Source organism: Neomonachus schauinslandi, chromosome 4, assembly GCF_002201575.2.
Source record: "Neomonachus schauinslandi chromosome 4, ASM220157v2, whole genome shotgun sequence".
NCBI classification, from domain to species: Eukaryota; Metazoa; Chordata; class Mammalia; order Carnivora; family Phocidae; genus Neomonachus; species Neomonachus schauinslandi.
In genome coordinates, this window is record NC_058406.1 from 157,062,449 (window position 1) to 157,089,020 (window position 26,572).

General features: G+C 36.3%; 2 protein-coding genes across 6 annotated transcripts in view; one reads left to right on the forward strand and one right to left on the reverse strand.

Moving 5' to 3' along the window:
• Window positions 1–7,215, forward strand: part of OXR1 (oxidation resistance 1) — a 355,094-nt gene extending 347,879 nt beyond the window's left edge. For all 5 annotated transcript variants that reach the window (XM_021688747.2, XM_021688750.2, XM_021688748.2 and 2 more), the window contains 3 exons: window positions 1,284–1,379; window positions 3,356–3,429; window positions 5,309–7,215. In XM_021688747.2, the coding sequence (XP_021544422.1) occupies window positions 1,284–1,379; window positions 3,356–3,429; window positions 5,309–5,444 (306 nt within the window). In that variant the 3' untranslated portion in view covers window positions 5,445–7,215. The remainder of the gene's footprint in view (window positions 1–1,283; window positions 1,380–3,355; window positions 3,430–5,308) is intronic.
• An 8,897-nt stretch (window positions 7,216–16,112) lies between these two features.
• ABRA (actin binding Rho activating protein) lies at window positions 16,113–26,325 on the reverse strand. The gene is made up of 2 exons (XM_021688602.1): window positions 25,631–26,325; window positions 16,113–16,590 (listed from the first exon to the last, which is right to left on the reverse strand). Exons 1-2 carry the CDS (start codon window positions 26,293–26,295, stop codon window positions 16,113–16,115), a joined length of 1,143 nt encoding a protein of 380 aa, XP_021544277.1. The 5' UTR covers window positions 26,296–26,325.
• Between the last annotated feature and the right edge of the window lie 247 nt (window positions 26,326–26,572).

Here is a 26,572-nt window from a genome sequence, read left to right on the forward strand (position 1 = left end):
ATAGCAATATTAATTTAAAAAACAAAACACTACTACTACTGACACTTTTATTGTGCTTTTTCCACACATTTGACTAATCATTGATAGGCATTGTCTTATTTAATCATCAAAGCCCTATGAGATTGATACTTTTATCATCACTGTTCTAAGGAAGAGTAAACTATGACTAAAAGAATTTCATCAGCTTCCCCAAAGTTAAACACCCAGTAAAAGGTAATTGCAGCACGAAAATGAAGGAACTGCTTACTACATGCCACAGCATAGATAAGTGTCACAAATGTAATACTGAGTTGAAAATCAGACACTAAGGAGTAACTATCTTATGACTGCATTTAAGGAAAGTTTATAAATGGGCAAAACCAATCTATGGTATTCAGGCTGTTCAGCTTCCCTTGGGGAAGGGGGTGTGGTGATGCAGAGGAGGCACAAGGACAGCTCCTGAAGTGCTGATGATGTTCTGTTTCTTGGTCTAAATGGAGGTTAAATGGGACTTTGCTTTGTGATAATTCCACATTAAGCTGTGTATTTATATTTATATAAAACACGTGTATATATATATGGCATATACCTTTGAATAAGAAAATCTGTTTTAAAAATTGAGACTGTCAAAATAGATTATCAGTAGCTTATCAAAAATTAAGATTATAAAAGTGACTATAGAAATCATCTATAAAACTCTACATTCCCATTTTATCATGTGGAAACTTAGACCCAGAGCATTGAAATAACTTGTCCCAGTTCCTTATTCACTCATTCTTTTTTTAGGTTATTTATGTTGTGTATTTTGTTCTGTATAAGAACATAGCATTACAGGTCCAAGCAGTTCAGACCAGAGACCTTCCCTCATGGAATTTATTGTCTAATGAAGACAAAAAGAGCATGTACCTTTTTAGTAGAATGTTTACCCATGCAGAAGGGTTTTGCTTTCCTAAATCCTGTAATCCCACTGTAACGTGTTATCCTTACTGTACATGCGTTGTGCATATAAGTTCTCCTGAAATGTGATAATCACTTTTTAAGATTGTTAATTGTTATAATAAGCATCCTTTCAGATTTCAAAACTAGGAAAAATTTCCCATTGAGAAACTGATATGCCTTGTACTTCACAATAATGCAAATTTTATAACAGCTGATCGTGTTTCCCTTTTTAAGTAGGAGGAGATAAAATTATATTACATTTCTGGGGTTTTTTTTGCATCTTACTTAAACCTAAATAATGAGGTAATGCTTAATGAAGCAAATTAATAGTCTTGTCATTGAACATGCCTTTTTTTACTCCTTAGGTTTTTGGTGCATTAGCATCTGAGCCATTTAAAGTGAGTGATGGCTTTTATGGTACTGGAGAGACCTTTGTTTTTACATTCTGTCCAGAGTTTGAGGTAAGGACAGTTATTCCAATATTCAGTTTATAAAGAAATGGCATAATGAAAAGAACATGCACCTTGGAGTCATATACACTTGCATTTGTCTCTCATCTCTGTCTTTTGCTAACTGTAACTTAGCACTTTTTGACCATTTTGAGGTTCAACTTTCCTATGGATAGAATGGGAACCATAAATATAACAGGATTGTTTAAAAATTAAATGAGAATCATATATACAACACTTGGCATAGTGCTAGACATACATCATGGTCTCAGTAAGAAGTATACATCATCATTACTGTTCTGAATTGCCATTGTGAAATTCTTAGAAACTTTCAGTGACTAAGTTGCATGATGTAAGTATTGAAAACTTAAAAAATAAATCATTTGGGTTTAAATCAGTTAATTACCTTTTTCTTACGGCTTGATTAACTTAAATTGAATACATTCCAGTGCCAATAAGATCTAAAATGTAAAGATGTACAATGAATTTTAGTCAATATGTTGACTGTTTAAAACATTGCATGCAATCTCAGCATTTTGGGTACATTAAAATTCAGTGTGTCAAACCTTTACTTAAGAGATCTTGAAAAAAGGTTAAAGAAGTAGTCTTTAGAAATAGTTTCTATAATGAGCAGAATAGTTTCTATAACGAGCAGATAACACACTAGAAGATTTCTTAACAAACTTGTGCTTAAGTTGGCTTACCAGATTAGCCAGTGCTTTCCATTCCCTCATAAAACATAACTGATGCCTACAGCTAACTGGAAGTTTATAATTGTTACAGTTATTTTTAAAGATTTATTTACTCATTTTAGAAAGAGTGAGTGGGGCGGGGGTGGGGGCAGAAGGAGAGAGAGGCAGAGCAGCAGACTCCCCACTGAACATGGAGCCTGATGTGGGGCTGGATCTCGCCACCCATGAGATCATGACTTCAGTCGAAACCAGGAGTCAGAGGCTGAACCAACTGAACCACCCAGGTGCCCCTGTTACAGATTTCTTAAGCATCAGTTGTGCTTATACTTAAATCTTTTTATGCTGTTTCTACCAGATTATGTAATTAATTAGATATTCTATAACTATGAAAAAGTGAATGTTGAAGTTTATGTTATTGAAAACTATAATGAATACTTAGGAAAAAGTTGATAAAGGTGAGGTGTGCAGTGCTAGAATTTGCTATTGTATTAGGTTTAGGTAAAACTCCCATGGAAGGTTAGTAAAAAATATTTAAGAATATGAACATCTAGAAATTATGCTCTTGGACTTAAGTGTTTTCATGTTCTCACTGCTCTTTAAAAAAATTGAAACTGGAAATCATAAACATATGTAGTGGGCTTATTTAAGAGTGATGGTAGGCAAATCTGTATCCAAAGAAAAGACCTTGGCCTTATATCAAAGTATTGAAATAACTTGTCCCAGTTCCTTATTCACTCATTCTTTTTTTAGGTTATTTATGTTGTGTATTTTGTTCTGTATAAGAGCATAGCATTACAGGTCCAAGCAGTTCAAACCAGAGACCTTCCCTCATGGAATTTATTGTCTAATGAAGACAAAAAGAGCATGTACCTTTTTAGTAGAATGTTTACCCATGCAGAAGGGTTTTGCTTTCCTAAATCCTGTAATCAAATTAGTGTACATTTATGTTTAATGTTAAAATAAAAGTTAATGGCATCTGTAACAATTTTTTAACTGATTTTCTGCTTCAACTTTTTTCATTAACCGTCCAATTCTTGATGCATACATAGAAAAGAGAAGTATGTATAAAGAGATAATAAGATTTGAGGAATTGGAAATGAAAGTTGTGTGCTTTTAAACTCAGTCATACAAATACTGAAGCACAAAACACCAGACCCTTCTGCCCAGTCTTTTGTTCTTACTGTTACTATTCTCTTACTGTCAATCTAGGCTTTGTTAAGTACTTGGGGTTTAGGAGAACTAACTCTGTATAGTGACCATTTTCATCTACATATTTAAAGCTTTTTATTTTTATAGGTCTTTAAGTGGACAGGAGATAATATGTTTTTTATCAAAGGAGACATGGATTCACTAGCTTTTGGTGGTGGAGGGTAAGTCTCTTGAACATTTTACCATGAGATTTTTAAAGAAACTATTCATCTGTATTATTTATAAAGTCAGTTATTTTTGGAAAGTTTTGACATTAGAATCTTAATTTGTATACTATGACTAAAAAAACAGTATATTTACAAGAAGGTGCTTAAGTGTAGTATGTGAAACTATTGATAAAATATTTGTTTATTCATTTTAAAATGCTGTTGATTCCCTTTTGATTAAAACCCATCTTTTAGTATTTGAAAGTGAAATACACTAACATCTTGGACCTTCTCAAATTTTTTAAAAAATCATGATGGTATGTTTCTCCCAATGTATAAAAAGATCAATTGTTTCCTTTTTATTCTACCCTGGAGACTATTTGGATTGATAGTTCAGAGAATAATAGAAATTTGTTTTCCTACAAAAAAATTGTGGCACACCATCCCCCCAGATTTTCAGAATTTGTTTTCTTATTTGCTTTGTTTTAACAGTATCTGTTAGTCATTAATTTGATTTGATTCTTTTACATAGCAAGCACTATGAGAACTTTTATTTATTCATTCTGGTATCCCAGCTTCATACAGTCTTTACAGTGTTTGGAAGTAATTGGCTCTACTTCCTGCTAGCCTAGACTTTCAAATAGTGCTTATTAGCAAACGTTTACTCCTTCTTTTGTTATTTCTCTCTGTCCTTCAGGACCAGACATAAAGTATGCTAAGTAATTCCCAGACTTATAAAAGTATTGTTTCCCCCAGCTCTGAGGATATATAATAATTCATTCAGGCTGCAGAATCTTGTTAGCCTGCAAGAATATTCAATATCCTGAATGATTCTAACAAATTCTCTTACAACTTCTCTATTGATAGGTGTTTGGAGACATGATTTCAGTGATTAAAAAATTACCGTGATTATTATAGCCTTCTCTGAAGGACATAACCCGATAATTAAAAACCATGTTATTTTTAGTTGTGGGAATCAGCATATGTTTATATGTTCCAGTTACACCTTTTTTTATTGGTGGGGTGCAGGCAGTCATTCAGCCCTATCCCAAATGGTAATCTTACATGTGATTCAGTTAGCTCTCCAGGAAGGCCTCACAAGCAAATGGCTGATAATTTCAAGCTATTAAGGGTGCCTTGAATCTTTGAAGATAACATACATAATGTCATTAGATGTCTGCTGGAACTTGATTTTGATTATACCACATGATTGCAGCAAGCTAAACTAAACACTGGGTCATTTGATAACAAACTAAGACAAATTTATAGTCTTTGGAGAAGGAGAGTACAGGCTCAGAAACCTAGAGCTACAAGGACTTGATATTCCAGAATTCCAGACAGGAGCCCCAAAATCTAAATCATGATGTGATGGACTAAATATAGGCTTTGGAGTTAGACCTGATTTAGATTCTGGTCTCAACATGATATTACATATGGGACCTTGAGCAAACTGAAGTCTAAAGTTTCCTCAGTTGTGAATTGGAGATTGAACCACACATGTTAATGTTAGATGAGAGGGAGTTTTCATGTTAAATATATTAAATATTTAACTCATGTCAAATATATTAAAACCATTTAGCAAAGAGAAACCCATAATACCAGGAAAAGAATAATGGAGTGACACCTGTCTCAAAAGAATTATATGTGAAGTTAATTTTAGAGGATTCATTTTGTACTTAATCTGTGTAATGGGATGTGAACAAAACAAAATTGCTTTGTACCAGTGTGAAAAGGAGTGGGAAAGGGTTTGAAAAAATTAATGATTTTAGAGTTTTGAATATTGAAATGTCTCATTTAAATTACTATTTTACAACCTCTGCAATACTTACCTTACAACTTAGGACATAAGTATTAAGACATTATTGTTAAAACTGTTTTCTTTTATATATTGCAGGGGAGAATTTGCCCTTTGGCTTGATGGTGATCTCTACCATGGAAGAAGCCATTCTTGTAAAACATTTGGGAATCATACACTTTCTAAGAAGGAAGATTTCTTTATTCAAGACATTGAAATCTGGGCTTTTGAATAAATGTAATGCTCTCTGTCTTAGCAGGATAATGGCCCAAACCTGACATGGACAAGCATTGTTTGGAAAGTTCAAGAAGCAATACAATGTAACATGTCACTTGTGCTTTAAAGTTAATCGTATCACCATTTTTTACAGCTATAATTTTGGACTTTATTTTTAAAATCATGTTTCTGTCCCAGAGTTTTTTAGGTTTAGACCATGGTGTGGGTCCATGCAGTGTAACAGCTTGGGTTTTGTTAGAATTTTGGCAGCATTTTAATCATAGTGACCACCTCATCTACAATCCATGTTATCTCAGTCTCCTAATAGAATGGTGCTCTTTTTTTGAACCTCTTTTGGTTTATTACTTTTAAAACTATATTGATTGTTTTACTAGAGCAGTCTAATTGGGGCATTGAGAGAATGAAGACTAGATAATGCTGTAAGGCATCTGGAGGTTGGCACCGGTGACTTGGACAAGCTCAACTTAGTCATTCTTGTGAAGGAAAAGACACATGCCAAAATAATGCATATTTCATAAACCACTGAGTTCTAATTTTAATTCACACTACAACGTTCTCTTTATTAATTTTGCAGGTATTCTTAATTTCATTTTAATAAAAATGAAATTTGAAGAAAATTCTGGTTGTAATAGACCACAATGCACATGATCTGCAGGTTTGGGCATATGCTTTCATGGTTGGATTATCTGATAAAGTTAAAAATACAAAGGAGAATGAGAACTTGATGATTCTACTGGACTTAATATATCAAGCAAGAAAATATACTATTTACATATTTGTAGCTTAGCAGGGCATTATCATAAGTACAAAAACTATGAAACAGATGCATATTTCTTCAACATATTGTGTCAGATATACTGTTTTATAGTTCTGTTGTTTTAGCCTTGTTGCACACCAACTCCCAAAATATAGGTTCCTGTTCAAAAGGAAGAAAAAATGTTTTTTTGAGTGGTATATGTTACTAACTACCATTAGCATTTGCTGTTAGAAAAAGGCAATGATTATAGTAGACAATATTGTAACTCAGTAGACTTGTTGAATATGCAAACTTACTGTCAAGTGACCTCAAAAAAAAAAAAAAAGACAAGATAGAATATACTAGTAGTTCTTCTCCTCTTTTGTAGGAAACCGATAATATGCCATTGTGGCGGTCATTCATCAGTTAATTTCAGAGCTTCATGGTATGCAAAAAAAAAAAATCCTGCTGTTATACATGTGACAGTGACCTTGTGCTGAAATTTCAGCTATTCCAGATAAACATTGTATATTATCTTGTAAATTAATGTTTAAAGGTAGTTTTGTTCTTATAGAAAGTGTTGATTGCCGGGTTGCTTATAGCACTTTAAATTATTCTAAAAAGGAAATTATAAGCCAAATATGTTGGCTTTAGTAGTTTTAGTTGTATAGGACTTGAATATATTTAGATCTTTTGAAAGTTTAGATAATTATCTAAAGAAAGCATAATGCTAATGGAAAACAAAATCTGATCTATTTAGTATGCTATCGCTGAATATGAATAGAAATGTGGGCATCATTTCCTTGTCTATGTAAAGCTCTCTCATTATAAGTAACAAATATAGATTAAATGTTTACAATATAGAGAATTGTAAATAAATATATCATTTTTTCCCCTTTGGTCTTCCACAGCAGTATTATTGTCTTTGTGGAGTTGACTAATAATTAAAAAAGAAAAAAATCCTGTATTGGATTTCGATTACAATAAGGTCATAGTGGTGTATACCAAATAAAATTAAATACTTAAATACAAATTTGAGTTTGGATTTATTGAATAATCAAGCTACTTCCATATCTAAGAAGTCTTTGATTAAACCTGCTACTATGGTTTATGTGTAAAAAATGCTTCTAGTAGTTTTGGGTGGTGGTGGTAGTGATGGTGGTAATAGTAATGATGGAAGGATGCATTCAAGTAGAGAGAACATCATAGTTTAAAAAATGAGGAAGTGAGAGGGCACTTGACCTGTGAAGAAGTGCAAGTCATTTGATATTTTTAGTTAATGTTGATTTCTTTTTTGATGTGGAGTGCATAGCAAGGTAGGACTGATACCATAAAGAGTTTCATTATGTGCAATGCCAAGAAATTTAGATTTTTTTTTTATCTCATAGGAGCAATTAAGAAAATTTGAGTGGAGGAATGACACGATCAAGTTTACACTTTAGAAAAATCTCTCAAAATTAGATTGGTAGAGGAAAAAACTAGAGACCAGGAGACAAATAAGCAAGCCTTTATACAGTCCAGAGAAAAAATGAGGAGGCCTGAATAAGAATTGTACAATGGTGATCAAGAAGGAGGCACGGTGGGGGGGAGGGGAGGAAGCATGGATTTGAAAGAGATTTAGGAATTAGTGTTAACACAATTTCATTATTACTTGTCAGAAAGAGCTAAGGATAGTTCTTAGGTGTTTTACTTAGCAACTGGGTAAATTATCCATTGATATGAGTGATGTACAAAAAAGAGAAGCAGCAGATAGGGAAATTAGGTTAGTTATGAGAAATTAGCTGATGGGGAGAGGTGTTAATATTTCATTCCATTAAAAAGATTTTAAAATCAACAACATACAGGTAGATGTTGAAGCCACTACCTATGAATGAAATGCCCTTGGAGATTATAGACTGAGTGAAAAGAGAGAATTCTTGAGATAAATTTTGTGGCTATAGTAATATTAAGTGATAGAAGAAAAGACTCTTAAGCTTCCATTTCTAGAAGCTAGAACAAGAACAAATGAAACCTAATGAAAATAAAAAGGACAAAATGAAAATAGGAACAGAAGTCAGTAAAATTTAAACAAGGATACAAGACAAAATCTGAGAATAATAAAACTAAACCTCTAGGAAGGTGAAGAAAAAGTACGATTGTTAAGAATGTGAAAGGAGACACTACTACAGAGCCTCTAGACTTTAAAAGAGAGCATATTGTGAACAGTTTTACATCAATAAACTTGACAATGTAGGTAAAATGGAAAAAAACATTTCGGAAAACAGAATTCGCTAAACCTGACCCCAGAAGTAATATAATTTTTGTATTGTAGAATTTGAATTTGTTAATGAAAAAAAAATAGTCCACAAAAAAACCAGGCCCAAATGGTTCCACTGGGTAATTCTCTTAAGTATTTAAGGAAAAAAAGTCAGTCTTAATTAGATGAACTTTTCCCAAGGTATTAAGAGAGAACTTCAGATACTGCCTTTTGAGGCCAGCATGACTTGATACCAAAACTTTACAATTCTTACAAGAAAATGAAGTTCTAAAACAGTCTCATATGAACATAGATACAAGATCCTACATAAAATAGCCGCAAATCAAATCAGCCATATATAAAAGAATATCACCAAGTTAAGTTTATTCCAGGAAAGCAAGAGAAGTTAACATCTTAAAACATACCATTTATCACATTTACAGAAAAAAAGTTTCATGATCATCTCCATAGAAGCAAAAGAAGCTTTTGGTTAATTTCACTGGGGGTCTATGATAAAAACTCAGCAAACTAAGAAAGAAGTGCTCTTCCTTAATCATTAATGATAAAAAAAATTATTCTTGAAAAATGTACAGGAAGCATTAATTTATTGAAAGTTTCCTCCCAGAGATAGGAAACCTGACAATGATAACTACTATCACCACTTCTATTCAACATTGTTCTGGAAGTTTCAAACAGTGAAAAAGCAACAAAGAAGGCATAGGATTGGGAAGGAAGAACTCTAAATGTCATTTGTATGTAACATGATTTAGGACATGGAAAATTCCAAAAAGATCAAACTATTGGAATTAACTAGTTGATTAAGCTAGGTCACTAAATACCAGTACAATATAAAAACTTCATTTCTCATGTACAACCAACAATTAGAAAACGAAGCTTACTACTGGGTATTTACCCCAAAGATACAAAAGTAGGGATCCGAAAGGGTACGTGCACCCCGATGTTTATAGCAGCAATGTCCACAATAGCCAAACTGTGGAAAGAGCCAAGATGTCCATCGACAGATGAATGGATAAAGAAGATGTGGTATATATATACAATGGAATATTATGCAGCCATCAAAAGGAATGAGATCTTGCCATTTGCAACGACGTGGATGGAACTGGAGGGTATTATGTTGAGTGAAATAAGTCAAACAGAGAAAGACATGTATCATATGATCTCACTGATATGAGGAATTCTTAATTGCAGGAAACAAACTGAGGGTTGCTGGAGTGGGGGGTGAGGTGGGAGGGATGGGGTGACTGGGTGATAGACACTGGGGAGGGTATGTGCTCTGGTAAGCGCTGTGAATTGTGCAAGACTGTTGAATCTCAGATCTGTACCTCTGAAACAAATAATGCAATATATGTTAAGGAAAAAAAAAAAGAAGAAGAAGGTAGCAGGAGGGGAAGAATGAAGCGGGGGAAATCGGAGGGGTAGACGAACCATGAGAGACGATGGACTCTGAAAAACAAACAGGGTTCTGGGGGGGGGGGAGGATGGGTTAGCCTGGTGATGGGTATTGAGGAGGGCACATTCTGCATGGAGCACTGGGTGTTATGCACAAACAATGAATCATGGAACACTTCATCTAAAACTAATGATGTAATGTATGGGGATTAACATAAGAATAAAAAAATTTTTAAAAAAAACAAAGCTTAGAACATTGCCATTTGTAATACCATTGAAAGTATTGGATATATAACAGAAAAGACCTCAGTAAGAAGGATATACCATATTCATGATTGGAAGACAATATTGAAAGATGTCAGTTCTCCAAATCAATCTATATTGGCAGTGAAAATCTCAGCCAGGCTTATTTTTGGAAATTAAGCTGATTCTATAATTTATGTGGAAATTTTAAGACAGAATAGCCTAGCCAGGGCAACACTGAAGAATGAGGCTGTAGTCTTGAACACCAGATATTATGATTAAAAAGATGAGTAAGTATGACAATGTGGTATTGGTCAAAGGATTTACAGAGGAAAGAATCAAAATCAAGAGCCCAGAGAAGAATTTTTTTGAAAAGATGGCACTTGCTCAATCAAGAGGATGGTCTTTTCAATAAATGGTGCTGGATTAATTGGATATGCATAATGAACAAATAATCTTGATCCATCTCACACTACACACAAAAATTACAGATTGTGGATCTAAATGGAAAAAGTAAAAAAAGTAAAGTATTAGCTTTAAAAATATAGAATATCTTCATGAACTTAGAATATGCATACATTTGTTAAATGGGACAAAAGAGCACTCATAAAGGAAAGAAATGATGAACTCTACTACATTAAAATTTTAAGAACTTTTCATCAGAAGACATTATTAAAAGTGAAAAGGCAAGCAACAGAGTGGAAGGTTTGTATAATACACAGATCTAATGAATGTCTAAGCCCACAAAATATAACTGACTACAAATCAAAAAAATTCAACAAAGAAGGTGAGACTTTGTCAGTTCAAGAGAATTAGAATAGCCAATAAAGGCTATCTTAAAGGGAAATGTGAACTGGAAAAATTGGGGAATTTTTCTTGGCAGGATCTACTAAAGCTGAGCCTTTGACCAGCAATTTAATTCCTTGGTATATACCCAACAGTAATGTGTGTATTTGTTTACTGAGAGGTAAGTATTGGAAGGTTTACAGAACTATTTGCTTTCTCCTCTCCCCACTCTATTCCCCCTCCCTCCACACACCCATCCACTCACCTATTATGCTGAATCTAATTCTATTATACATATATATTCTATATGTATTTGTGTGCCTCTCCAAGACCTGGGGTATCCTTTTATATAACCACAGTACAATGTTTGAATTCAGGAAATTTAACATAACAATATTTTGATTTAATATGCCATCCACTTTTTAATTTCACCAGTGGTCCTAATAATGTCCTTTAAAGCATTATTTTTCCTGATCCATTATCCAATCTAGGATACTTCATTGCAGTTAGTTGTTCTTTGTGATCTCTTGGAAGAGTTCATTAGTCGTTCTTTGTGTTATATGAGTGATGTTTGAAGAGCTCAGGATTATAGAATGTCCATCAATGTGGATTTGTCTGAATTTTTCCTATATTTAGGTTATGCATTTTTGGCAAGAAAACCACAGAAGTGATGTTGTGTTCTCTGCATATTATGATGCACATATATATGTTTATCCCCTTATTGGTGATAATAGCTTGAATTAGTTGATTAATATATAAAAACTATGTTTTTCCACTGCTATGACTTTCCCTTTGTAATTAATAAGGAATGTGTGGGGAAATACTTTAATACCATAGTTATTCTGTTCTCCAAATTTTCAGTGTTTTTGGTATCCATCGAGGATTCTTGCCTGAATTACAGAAATTGTTGCAAAATTATGATTTTTCTAACTTTCATTCCCAGCACATTTATTAGTTGGCATTTACTGTAAGAGCTTTCTTTTATCACTTAAGAATATGTATTATTGGTATGAACTAATAGGTTCTTTTTTTTTAATTCAAAGTGTTAGAATCCATTTCTGTCCTATATTTAACCAGTGAGTGCCCTGTCAAACTGACTTCTATACATTTTCTTGAGCGCTTGCCCCTGGTAAAACATGATGTTCCAGATTTACCCGTACTTTCTGTAACCCAATCCTAGAATCAGCCATTTCTCCAAGTAGACATGTTTCTCTTCAAGGAGAATGATATTTGGAAATCTGTTATTTTTTTTTAAGATTGTATTTATTTGAGAGAGCACAGTGGGAGAGTAAGAGGGAGAAGCAGACTACCCGCTGAGTGGAGAGCCCCATGCAGGGCTTGATCCCAGGGCTCTGAGATCATGACCTGAGCCAAAGGCAGATGCTTAACCAACTGAGCCACCCAGGTGCCCAGAAATCTGAATGTTGCTTGTTGCTGCTGGGGTGGCGTTGCTTCTAGGGCCTTTTAGGAGACAGAGCTAGGAAGTAAATTCACACATCATGAATGCACACTAATACCTCTAATTGCAATCTAACATTATGGACTTCTTTCTTGTCTTCCCACACTCCATGTTTGTATCTCTCTTCTCCCACAGGGAGGATATCAGTATATTACTCATTTGCTTAACCTGACAATAAACACATCATAAATTCAGAATTGCTACACCCATACTCTCACAACAAAAGTAGAATATTCCTTTGCAGTTTTTTGTCTTTAGACTGAAGATATTTAATCGAAATATTGTATTCAAGAATGGCGTACATTTCTTTTTTTTATCCTATATGGTTAATAATTTGAAATAGAATTTGGTTTATTACTTTTGTTTATATTCAATTTTATTTTTTTCTGTCTTCATTTATTTAATTTTACTTTTTGTATATGTAAGGATTTAAAGGGTTCCAAAGTCAAAGTCTGCAGAATTTTGTCTCTTTCAACCGATTTCCCCCTCATTCCTACAGGAAGTCAATTTCATTATTTCTGGTTATCCTCTATTGTGTATGTGTGTGTGTGTGTGTGTATATATGTAAACACACACACATACACATGCACATATATAATCCAGTGTGTGTATATGTATGCATGCACACACTAAAATAACTCCAGATCTTAAAGACTTTGTTTTTTTTTTTGGAGTTGAATCTATTGTGTGGATGTACCATACTTTATTCAGCCATGTTCCCATATGTATTAGGTTTTTCCAGTATTTTACAATTTGAAATAATGCACAATGCATTATGCATATGTGTTTTCATATTGTTTAAGTTTTATCTTCAAGGAAAATTTTAAGAGTGGAATTTTTGGTCAAAAAATAAATGCAATGTAATTTTGTTAGATACCAACATGCCCCCAAAATCTGGTCACACAATGTCATCAGATAACCCTTGTTGGGATGATGGTGAGTGAACCATAGTTCTCTAAAAACCTCTAGCCTGAGAGATTAGATCATACAGTGCATTTATAAAGTAAGTAATTCAACAGACATTAACTGTGTACTAAGAAATGTTGTAGGTACTGGGGATGAAAAGGAACATTCTAGGAATCCTAAGGAAGCATCTTCACTAAGAGGCCACTTTAGCATGGGCCAGATGGTCTTCTGCTCCTCTTATCCCTGAACAGAGTGACTTAAAGTACTGCAATACTTCCCTGAGCATGAGTTCCCATTGACTCAAAATTTTGGCTTACATAGAATTATCCCCACATCATGTGAGAATCAGCACCCAATATACCTTTTGGTAGTATTAAGAAAAGAAGGAACTTGAGTTTGGGAAGTTCACAGTGGAAGGCAAATGAAGAATATAGGTGCAGCCCCACTTCACTTGGGAAGTGAAAACTCGAAAGCAGATCTTTCCTCCTGTTGGGGGTTGTTGGGCAGAATGGTAAGAAGGTGAACTTGGGAATCAGGAAGTCCTAAAACTTCAAGTTAAAAAAGTTGAAAGGCATCAAAATGTGGTCCAGACAGAAGGGGTTTTTATAAAATGCATTTCAACCACTCCAAAACTCTTGAAACTTCTTATTGAAAGTTTGGAAAAGAAAAATTCTGAAGATTTGGAAACCCATTGTATACTGCTTGTTATTGGGGACTTAAAATTACCATTAAAATGCTGTTGATGGGGCACCTGGGTGGCTCAGTCGTTAAGCATCTGCCTTCGGCTCAGGTCATGATCCCAGGTCCTGGGATCGAGCCCCGCATCGGGCTCCCTGCTCCGCAGGAGGCCTGCTTCTCCCTCTTCCACTCCCCCTGCTTGTGTTCCCTCTCTTACTATGTCTCTCTCTGTCAAATAAATAAAATCTAAAAAAAAAAAAAAATGCTGTTGATGGTGTATATTTATTTCATGTGTAATTTTCATTATTTTGACAACTATAAAAAATATCTATGAAGACTTTTGCCACCTGAGTTCTACTTATCCTTTTTTTGTCTAAAAGCTCTGTTTTTCAACTATGGATTTTCTTATCATGTAGTTTTTAGGATAAAATTCTGTCATATAGCAGGCATTTTTCTCTAAGGGAACTAGCTTTCTGACTTCACAGCCATACCTTATTCAGAGTGTTAATGTAGGCTCTCTGAGAAGATTTTCTAACTCCATCCTCAAATTCCAACAAATTGAAGTTTTGGACTAATCTGCGTCAGTGGCTGCATAAATGGTTATTGTTCAGAGTTGAATATAAGGATATTCTTCTGAAGCCTTGATCTAAATATTCCACCAATACTAGAAGTAACCCAACTTGCGCTCTAAAATTTTGTTGTATTTCAAACACAAGAAAGTGTTATTGTGCAATATAACATTAAAATAGTAATATATAAATAAGAACAGAAAATATAGAAAATATCTTTTATTCTTGTGCATGACTTTAAATGTTGACATAGGTTTCACTGTAATAGAAGTGTACATCTTACAGGAAATTCTGTTTAGAAATATTGGTCATTAATTTGTAATTTAACAAATCTATTAGGGAAACAAAAATGTACATTCTTCTTTAAGAAGACATTGGAACTTTCAGTTTGAAAGAGAATCATACATGAAAACAAAGATAATTCCTGTAAGTAGTTTAATCCATACCTTATGTTAAACCTAAACTTCTAACAATTATGAGTGTCTGTTTTCTTGAGGTATTATAATTTGTCATTAATTTCTGTAACACAAAAGTACTATAATATTTACCAACTTTCAGTGAATTCAGTAAGAATTGTAACCTCACATCTTATTCAGTTTGTTTTTAGAATTTTGTAAGACACATTAAGTCTGAGAAAAAAAGAGTAACAGATTAAGGCCCACTAAACTTCTCTGTCATCATATTAAACAGCTTTTTTCACTTTGACAAAACTAGTAGTGCCATTTTAGGACTTTCAGATATTTCATAAAATTTGTTGGAGCATCAAGAAAATTAAAATGGCTCAAATCTCTTCCTAATTTACCAATGCTTCTATCAGATTCCTCTACACTGAATATTCCACTTCACTGTAGAATTTTCTGTATTCCTAATTCATTGTTTATTGACATAAATGTAAGCAGCGTGATGCATTAAGTTTTCGAGAAAAAATAAACTTCTCCAAGAAGTCCTACAAAGACAGGTAATTCTGAATCTCTCACTTACTTTCACAGTGAAGGTAAACATACCACCTTCTCCTTCAGCTTTCTGAACACCAGCGATGTTTGTTTTTATGTGGTTTGTGCAAATCATACTAGAAATAGGACAACTAATTCCCATTGGAAATCTTTTAAATTCCAAGCTCACAGAGAAATTTCATCAATTTCCACATCTTATTTGGATACTTTTTACTTATGTGTTTATTTTATAAGTGATGCTTTGATAGAAATAATACAAAGTCAAGCTTCTTAGAAAATTTTTAGTTTTGCCAAACTTAACGGAATTCTTCCCCCAAAACGACACATCTTAATATGTTCTGCTCATGTTTACCTAAAATCAGCATTTTTCTTAGATGTAGTAATTGTTTATTGAAATATCTGTAATAATTTCTGCAATTCATAGCCAAATATTTTTGCCTGAAGGGTAAGTAGAATTTCAAATATTTATGCTATTGTATCCTAATAACCCTCTACATGCCTTCTGATATGCTGCGTGCTTCCTCAAAATCTTCAAACTTCCTCAGAAATAGAGTGCCAAAAAGTCATTAATATAAAAATTGTTTAATATTTACTAACTTATTACAGAGCAGTTTGCATTTTAATTTTTACTACATTAGCAGTTGGTGTTAAGACAACAGTGGGTCAAGTCTGGCTTTCATTGTTGAAGGTTCATCGGAGTAGAGTAATCACAACATGGTCATCTCGGCCTTGCCATAACATCTCTCCTTCGAAGTCAACCAGCCCGTGCTTCCTGGCACGCATGAGAATTCCCACTACTTTATCTGAAATACGAACATATCTGTCAAAGAGATCTCCAAAAGTAACCTGGATCTTGCCATCTCCTCTGTGGCGGGCCATTGTGCGGATGATGAAGCACATGTCCATGATCTCTCTGTAGATGTGCTCCTCAGCTTGCTTGGCCCTTTCCGCCGTTTTGCTTCCCTCCTTGGGACGGCCGTAGCCTTCATCTCCTTTGTGTAGGCGGGTGGACATGGCCAGCTGATAATCGAATTCTTCACTGAAAGGATTGAGCTTCTGGGATTGGATGTGTTCATCAGCCCATTGTTGCCATCTCCCTTTCAGGTTGTCCACTTGGCTGTATTTCCGTTGGGCCTTGCAGCTGAGTTTCTCTGTAAATCTATTTGCCCTAAAAGGGAGAGTGAAGAATCAAGATACTGATATTTAACATCCAAGTGTTGCTTTCTCTTTGTACTTCCTGCATGTAGGCATCTTAACGTAAGTCTAATTTTTTTTCATTATAAACAAAATACAGTACAATAAATTAGAAATGAAAGAAGAACAATTGTAACAGTTACATCATTGTTCTTTATTTTTATTTGAGGATAGATGACAACTACCACTGTTCTTATTTTGGAGCACCATAAAAAAATATTAAACTCTATTTCAAGAAAAAAAATGTTCTTTACACAAATATAATGTAAATATGTATGTCTTAAAGTTGCATGTTGATGACATTTTAGAATTGGAATCATATAAATGTATTAAGGGAAACCATTTTGTAAAGGACTTCAGAAACCACTTATTTCCCCAAAATAAGGCTTATTATACTAGCACATGTACATTGTATTATTCACTTATATATGTATGTTCATATATAGATTTTTTTTTAAAGATTTTTATTTATTTATTTAACAGAGAGAGAGAGAGAGAGAGAGCACAAGCAGGCAGAGCGGCAGACAGAGGGAGAGGGAGAAGTAGGCTCTCCGCTGAGCAGGGAGCCCGATGCGGGGCTCGATCCCAGAGCCTGGGATCATGACCTGAGCCGAAGGCAGCCACTTAACCGACTGAGCCACCCAGGCGCCCCCATATATAGATTTTTGATGAGAGCATATTTATACTAGTATCAATGATGTGCCACAAATTATAGAATATCAAGTTGTATAGATAGAAGACAGTTGCTAGCAATAGTAACATTTATTGAATACTTGGTGCTGGCATTCTTCTAAATACTTTTTATTAATATTCCTATGACCAGTCTATGAGATAGGTATGACTATTCTCACTTCCCAGATGAGGAAGCTGAAGTCAGAATGGTTAAGTAACTTGCTTAAAGTCACAAACCTGGTAAGTGCTAGTGCTGGGATTTGAACCAGGCCTGGGTGTAACTACCGTGAAATACTGCCCTAAACCAGTGGCAAAAGTCGTATTCAAACACCAACTGTCTGAGGCTAAAGTCAGTACTCTTCCCACTGTGCAGTGATGTCTGTCACTCATGCGGGTACAGTGTCCAATAAGTAGATGAGTTGTGTTTCAGATGTGTGTGTGTCCTTGCAATTTGGGCTGCATTTTCTTATAAAAAACAAACCCAACAGCCTTGGAAGTATAGACCACTGGTGTCATGAAGGTACAGGCCTAATTTTAAAATGGGTAAAAGTTATCTTTAAAAGATTCCTCTGTCTTTTCTGTATCTCCAGTCTCCTAGACTCCTTTTCCTAGGTCTCTTTGCCTTCATGAGTAAAACATGAACTCTTGGGCTATCTAAAAGTCAGAGATTTGTATTCCTCATCGTCACAAGTGACCTACCCTTCCCTCTCCCCAACACCCAGTGGCCTCATGTCTGGAAGCACAGGGATTGGAGATGCAGAGCCTCACTGAATTTGCTGAGTGAGCGGTATGCTTGAGCTAAGTAGCCCTTCCTATCCAAAGTCTCACAATTCTCTATTCAAAACCCAGTTACAGGCCAGATGTGGGTATTCCTCACTATCCAATCTCACTTCCCGAAATCTGGTTGTCTAAATGCAGGAGACTCACAGACATGGATAGGGAGACACAGCTACTTGTATTGGCATTTTCAAAAGAGGAATAACAGCCACTAGATGGCAAACGTTCACTAATTCCCATGTTTTATGTGTTCAAAACTATGCTTGCTGCATTCGGTTTCATTATGATGACAGAGCTCAAACGAGGGGTACGCTGGTACGTATAACACTGCTATTCTTTGTAGCCACATGGATAAAAATATATGACAAAGTTAATTGGGAAAAAGCACATAAAAAACTGTATACACAGTTACTGCAATTTTTAAAAGTCACATACATCTGGAAAAGTACTAGGAATTATACCACACTGAAGGCTGGTCCTCACCATTACCTGCCTCTCCATAGACTGTCCCTGTTCAGCCTCCCAGAGTAGGGGCTGTTTGTTCTCATTATCAGATGAGAGCAAACACCTTCTCCCCTGAGAACCATGGCAATACATGATGGGCATCCTCTTGAATAATGAGCTCAAGGCCATCCCAGCATAACCCAAAGCTCATACCTGATTTGAGGCAGGGACATCCTGTTAGAGAAGAGACTTGAAGCATCTCAGAAGAAAATGAAAAGAATGGCATAATTTGTTAATGCATACTTGCGTCTCCCAAATACTGACTGTAGTTCTGTCCTGTATTATAAAATGTAATACAGCAGTCCCCCCTTATTCATGGTTTCAATCCCCTGTGGGCAACTATAGTCTGGAAGCAAATGATCCTCTTTCTAATGAGTCATCAGGTCAATAATAGCCTAAGGCTACATCACGGTGCCTACATCATTCACCTCACTTTATCTCATCACGCACGCACTTTTTTCTCTTTCTTTTTCTTTTCCTTTTTCTTTCTTTTTTTTTTTTTTTTGAGAGAGAGAGCACATGAACAGGGAGGGACAGAGGGAGAGGGAGAGAGAGAATCCCAAGCAGGCTCCATGCCTAGTGTGGAACCCGACACGGGGCTTGATCTCACAACCCTGAGATCATGACCCAAACAGAAATTAAGAGTCAGACACTTATCTGACTGAGCCATGCAGGCGCCCATCATCACATTGGCATTTTATCATCTCACACCATCATAAGAAGAGTGAGTATAGAACAATAAGATATTTTGAAAGAGAGACCACATTCACATAACTTTTATTATAATACAGTTATAATTGCTCTATTATTATTGTGGTTAATTTCTTATTGTGCCTGATTTACAAATTAAGCTTTTTCATACATATATATGTATAGGAAAAAATAGTATATATAGCGTTTGGTATTTTCCTGCAATTTTAAGCATTCACTGGAGGTCCTAGAACAGATCCCCCACAGATAAGGGGGAGCTACTGTACATCTTCCCTTTAAGGAACTTCTGGCCACCTTGGCATACTTTCCATCTTTTTTGTTATTTATGACACCTACTGTGTGTCAGACATTGTTTTAGGTACTTACTGGATATTCAATAATAAAAAAGTAAATAGCCATTAAAAGACATTCATGAAGATAATCAGAGGAATACCAATTTGAGTATATGGTAAAATTCTAACTATATAAAATGCATACACATCAAGGTGAAGAAATCACTTTTGTGCATGTGCACAATTGAAAATAATTGTTAGTATCCAGATGGCAGTTGATTTTTTTCTTTTTAAAAAATTATCTTTCGGGACACCTGGGTGGCTCAGTCGGTTAAGCGTCTGCCTTCAGCTCAGGTCATGATCCCAGGGTCATGGGATCTCTCTGCCTCATCTCCCTCTGCCTCTCTCTCTCTCTATCTCTCATGAATAAATAAATAAAATCTTTAAAAAAATTATCTTTCCTGTTGGTATCATACTGATTTTATGATTTAAAGAAAGCAAAAAAAAAAAAAAAAAAAGGAAAATATTCAAATTAGCCTTCCAAGGTAACTTGTTTAAACTGTATGTTATATGGGTCTCTGATTCCTTGATGTAGGGTTTTTTCCCTCTATTTTGCATTAGGAACTTAGAGTCCCTGAATTTTGAAACTCTATGTTATTAGGGATAGGGTTGAGGTTGGTGAGGTAATAAATCTCTGAGGAAGTGAAGCATTTATCTTCTAAAAAAGCACCTCCTAAATCTTAATGTCCATTTGTTTTATTGTCAAATTGTAATTCCCAATAACAGGAGAGAAGGAAAGCAAAGGAATTGGTCTAATAAGCAAGAATTAGAACATAGGTTATAAAAAGTGAAGGAGGAACTACTTTAATGAGTATTTAATTGTCTCTATCTTATAAACGTTCTGTGTTGTTTTTGCACTTCCAATTTCTTTTTTTTATAACAGAATGATTTTACTTATTAACAGTTGAAAAAATGTAAGTAAAATATTATTAAATGTAAAATTCAGTAGCGTATTAAAGTATTATGACCAAGTTGAATTCATAACAGAATTAGAAGAATGGTACAATAACAGAAAAATTGATATAATTCACCTTATTAAGATTTTTTTATATTATGTTAATCACCATACATTACATCATTAGTTTTTGATGTAGTATTCATGATTCATTGTTTGCGTGTAACACCCAGTGCTCCGTGCAGTACGGGCCCTCCTTAATACCCATCACCAGGCTAACCCTTCCCCCCACCCCATCCCCTCTAGAACCCTCAGTTTGTTTCTCAGAGTCCATAGTCTCTCACGGTTTGTCTCCCCCTCCGATTGCCCCCTTTCATTTTTCCCTTGCTGCTATCATCTTTTTTTTTTTTTTAAATATAATGTATTATTTGTTTCAGAGGTACAGGTCTGTGATTCAATACTCTTAGACAATTCACAGCGCTCACCATAGCACATACCCTCCCCAATGTCTATCACCCAGCCAACCCCATCCCTCCCACCCCCACCACACTAAAAAGCCTGAAAGTTCATGTTTATGTTTTTGAAGATTTTATTTATTTGTCAGAGAGAGAGAGAGTGAGAGAGAGAGGCAGCCAGAGGGAGATGCAGGCCTGAGCCAAAGGCAGACGCTTAATCAACTGAGCCACCCAGGCATCCCTGAAAGTTCATGTTTAAATCAGGACTAGAAAATCTTATACCTTGAATATCTTCTTGGTCAATGAACATAAGAGACAATATACCAGCTTATCCTGTTTTTTTTTTTACCTTCAAGTAAAAATGTGAATAATAGTTCAGATTGAGCTTTAGAAAGACAATCTAGTACAAATTTATAGGAAGCAAAGCAATATTCAAAGACTGACATCACACCCATATTTTAAGATAGTAATATTTCATCTAAACTTGCCTTCTTAGTTTCTTCATTATTAACAAACAAATGTTCTTATAGTCAACAAATATTTCCCCCGTCCAATTATGTGCAAAGTAACTAATCCTACTAGACATTATAAGCATTCTAATTGGAGAGTGTACATTCATTCACTAAAATAAATTCAGAAATTTATTTATCTGTTAGCTTTAAAAATGGCATCAGTTTGAGTATTACTTTCTCATGTGAATGGGCTTTTTAGCAATCTAATGAGAATACAGGAACCAACTGTATCATAGTTTTATCATTTTGGAGTAATAATTATGTGGGTAAATTATTAAATATGAATAAACCCCACAGGAAATAAAAATTCTGAAAGGTATATTTCAAACTTAACCAAGTTCACTGGCACTGGAAACACTCTGGTAGGTGGTCTTCACCTGCATCACCAAACGATGCTTCAAAATGTCATGCTGCTGGAGGTGAACTTTTCTGGTCTAACGCTTGCATCGGCATGAAGCAAGCAGAGACCTGCTTTCATGGCCCCACCCCATAGGCTCTCCCGTAGAGGGAGCATTTCTCCTCTTTGCCCACGAACATTTCTCTGTCAGTAAAGCAAATAATTTCTGCCACCCTTTCCAACTTCCCAGGGAAGTGCTGGGGAGAATCTCTTCCTCTGTACATTGGTTTGCTTGCTCTTCTCCACAGGAAGTCTAGCCAGTTTGATTAATGGATGCATGCCAGTCACAGGGTTACTCTTATCTCTGTCTGTTATCAATCAGGTTTGAGAGTCAGGCCTGTGATCCTTCTTGCAGATTGGTAACTGTTCTCAGACTCCATAGAAAGGGTTCTATGCTCTAGAATTGAGGTCAAAGAGCAGAAAGCCATACTTCAGCTCTATTTCTAGCAAAGTCCTTCAATATAGTTGTACCCAGACCTTACACTTAGGATGTTATTAGGATTCTGTTAATTAAGCTGACACTTTGACCTCCATTTTAGTTTTCTTGAGCCCATTCTCTACTGAGAGAATCAGTCTAGCATAGTGGTTAAGAACATAAGCTCTGTCATCAGCCTTCCCAACTTGGTCACTTACTAACTCTATGACTTGGATATATTTCTTAATGTCTCTGTGTGTCAATTCCCTTATCCATAAAATGGGATTCTTGTTCTCAACTATTATTATTTTTGCTGAATATAACTTGGAGAGGATGAATGGATGATTGGCACTTGAATATTGCACCATTACTGTATGGGAGAGGGATGCAGTTTCTTTTGTCTAAAGGACTGGACCAAACAAGTCATGTAACTATATAATCAAAACACTCAATATTTTTAAAATAAAGCATTAAATAGAAATCATTGTCATAGTAAAACCCAGTTAGCAAAACTCTTAGTAAAGAGTATCTCTACTTTTTACCAAACCTAACTTGTTTTTGTTATCCATGGAACATCTTGACCACCAAAAACCTCTCTTTCTTTCTACTTAAACATTCGTGGAACATAATTTTCTCCCTATTGGTGGATATAGGTAAAGAATGGTGCTTAGAATGAAAAATGAATTAACAAAATCTCCTTTCATATAGGCTTACTCAATAATATCACGCTCATTTCTCAAGCAGTACTTGACAGTCCCATCAGACTTCTGCTGAAGCTTCCTGAGCACAGCTAGGATTACTGCTGACATTAAGCAATGCTGTTTCTGCATACAACATTCTGGTACCCTATGTTCTCCAAGACTGAGAGAAAGGAACCGAAGAAGGGAAGAAGAGACTTAATCCCCCTCCTATATCCCAACCCTAGGGACCAATCTCCCAGCGTCCTGTAGGGTTGGGATCACCAGGAATGGCCCCCTGCATTATAATGCATACAACTTACTAAGGAGTTCCTCTGGGTCCATTGCTTTGCATCATTAATATCAAAATAACTCAATAGGTTACATCTATTTTTTAGATGAGGACTAAGAGACAGGATTTGCCAAAGTAACCATGACTCAAATCTAATTGTCTCTCATTCAAAGCTTATGCGCCTCTCCATCACACTAAGAAGGTGTCCATGTACATGTCCAGTTTTAGGAACCTGAGAAGGGTCCTGTATGTGAGTCCCCAATTCCAGTTTAGAGTGTGGTGAAGAAGAGAGTGGGATCGAGAGCCAGAATGCCTGGGTTCAAATCCCATAGGCTGTACAATCTTATCCAAGTTTTCTACTATGTCTTTGTCTTATGCCCCCGTCTATCAAATGTGGAGAATACTTATGCCTGCCCATGAGAATATTGTGAGGATTATATGAATAAACATATGAATAAACATAGACAAGTGCCCAAGAAGAGTACACGCATTGGAGATTGTCTCCAGTTGTCCACTTCCTACCTCTAGCTAATCCGAAGCATGCTGACAGAAGATCTTCACTGTGCCATCCTCAATCTTTATTCTGTTGGGTTCTATTATTCCATTTCTAGCAAGCACGTATCCGCGCGCACGTGCACGCGCACACGCACACACACACACACACACAAACCAAATCCACAAGACCAGAATTAGACTACGGTTCCATATTTCCTGGTAGAATATTTATTTCTGATTATGAATTTCTGGATTAATGTAAGTAGAGCACAAATCCAGATCTCTCCACAACATCCTCAAGGCACTGTGTGAGAGTTAGCACCAAGTCTGTTTTCAAAACTTTGCGTTTGGAGACAGGCACATCTCAGCTTTGTCACTAACTTGCTGGGTAAACTTCCCCTCTGAGCTTTAGTGCTCTCGTCCTTAAAATGGAATAATACTACCTGCTTTGTAGGATCATGAGAGTTAAAAGGACAGAGCATGTTAGCTGTCCATGGCATGCACTAAATGTGTGAGTGTCGTTACAATTATCTAGATTTGCCATTTCATTTTTCTTGAAAGCATGTGATGTCACAGTTCTAATTCTTTCAGATCACCTTTAAAGTCACAAACTGTCAGACAGCTTTTTGTCAAATTAGGTAATCAGTTTTGTTCTTTACTTTCTGATTGTTTCATAAAGCTTAAAAAGCATACCTACATGTCTAATGTTTCCAAAGGGAGTCAGTTTGTAAACATTCATCATATTAGAAGCTTTTCACATATTTTGATACTCTACAGTTGTGGAGTGAGATATCCTGATGTTCTATTATGTGGAAGTAGAGTTACTGTCTTAAAAGAAAATATGTATTTTTTATCTGAATGTATCAGTTTGACTCAGTGTGTGTGTGTGTGTGTGTATTTGACATCTAAATGTTTTAGGATTGCAGTATTTTAATGACCTAGCTTTAATAGCATTTCTGTCTTTGATTACCAAGAGAACAAACCTTTTCTGAAAGTTTGAAAAATTGCCAAATAATAAAATCTATGTGAATAATAATAGCTTTTATATATGGAGCATATGGAGCAGGTACTGTGCTAAATGCTTGGCAGCCTTAATCTCATTTACTTCTCCCAGTACAACAGAATTTATCCCAAAAGTTTACTCTTGCTATCATTTTACAAAGGAGGAAATGGGCTTAGAAAAATAACCAGTTCATGTGTGTGTGTTTGTGTGTGTGTGTGTGTGTGTGTGTGTGTGTGATGAAAACACTTAAGATCTACTCTCTTAGCCACTTTTGAGATTATAGTACAATATTATCAACTATTGTTGGGGCGGAGCTGGAATTTGAACTTGGGTCTGTCTCACTTCAGAGCCTACTCTCAAGTTAGATGGCAGCCTCCCACCCGTTTACAGGGTCACATAGACCTGTGTCCCATGAGCACTATGTGGGTAGATGTGTCTCCTGATAATACTATAGACTGGTTTGAGACAAGGGAAAGTTTGCCCAGTCCTAGTCTACCAGCAAGCACATTTTCTGCAGAGAAATAAGCCAAGTTGCTACTCATCCTAGACTTTATTTTAAAAATGTACCCAAGGCAGACATCCTTAGCTTCCTTACATCCTTACATCTTTAGCTTCATCTTTGTTGAGGCTAAAACTTGAGTATTCAGTTCAAAACATAAAGAAGAAACAAGAGCACAGGCCCTTGACCCAGAGGTCCATGTCTAGCTTGGTGCTGCCCCTTTGGCCCAGGGGCAGTGCCTTCCCCATAGGATCTCGCCGCCTGACCACTTTTTAAGATTCTCATTCTAACTTTGGGAGCACTTCCCTGCTCTCTCAGTCCCTATGGCCAGTTGGGGCTCAAAGGCAGTATAAGCAGCTGAAGGGGGCATACACTTACTGGGAAGGCAAGGGGCGTTTGATTCTGGTGGTGACCACCTGCTCTCCATCCTGCTCGGGCCTCTCCTCGGTCTCCCCTCCGTAGCCACTGTCCTCTGTGTCGATGCTGTCACTCCTCCACTTGGGCTCATCCTGTTCCATCTCTTTCCAGCCTTTCGTCAGCTCAGATACCAGGTTGGCACATTTCCTCCTCCGCGTCGGGGAGCCATGGCTGTGGAGGATTCTGTCAATGTCATTTTCTGGCTGCCCAGCTCCAGGCATGTCACTGTCCTCATATCGGTGGCTCAGATGGCTCACATCCCCTCCTCTCTCATAAGCTTTGCTGACAATTGTTTTGGTCACTTCTTTCCTTTTGATATGAGAGACTTCTGTGGCTTCCTCTGAGCTTTGTCCATCTCCATGTCCCTCTGACTTTTGGGAGGAAGACTTTGGGGTGGTCTGAGCTTTCTGGTGGAGAGTGGGGTAGATCACTGGCTTAGGAGCTTGGGGTGCATCCTGGGTCCCTCCCGGCTGCCAGCCTGTGGGCTCTTGGGCCTGCCTGGTGCTGTTCTCATTTGCCCACTGCTGCCAACCTCGGGCCAAATTGATCACCAGGGTGGCTGTGCGTACCTTGCGGAGGGCACGCTTGGCTGGGCCCTCCTCTCTTTCCTTGTCTTCCGGAGCCATGCCACCCTTCTCTTCTCTGCTGGGAGTCTGGGCACTGGCTGAAAGGAGTATGGACCCAGGGAGTGCCTGAGATTTAAATAGAAGCCGGGTGTGGGGGGGTTGGGGAAGAGTTTGGTGACGGTGGAAACTATGTTAAACATTTCTTGCCAAGATGTGGTGCCTTCCCCTGATGGTGTGCTTTTTTTAAACCCTGACGTCTCCAGTTTCATCTCAGCAGAGGGACATCTCTGCTGGTGAAGGACAGTGATATGCATTCCCTTTCTTCTCAAGTGCCAGG

Coding starts and splice junctions, on each gene's coding strand:
- ABRA (XM_021688602.1), bottom strand. CDS start 26,295: ATGGCTCCGGAAGACAAGGAAAGAGAGGAGGGCCCAGCCAAGCGTGCC. Junction 16,591..25,630: donor AAACGCCCCTTGCCTTCCCA/GTAAGTGTATGC, acceptor TCTCCCTTTTAG/GGCAAATAGATTTACAGAGA.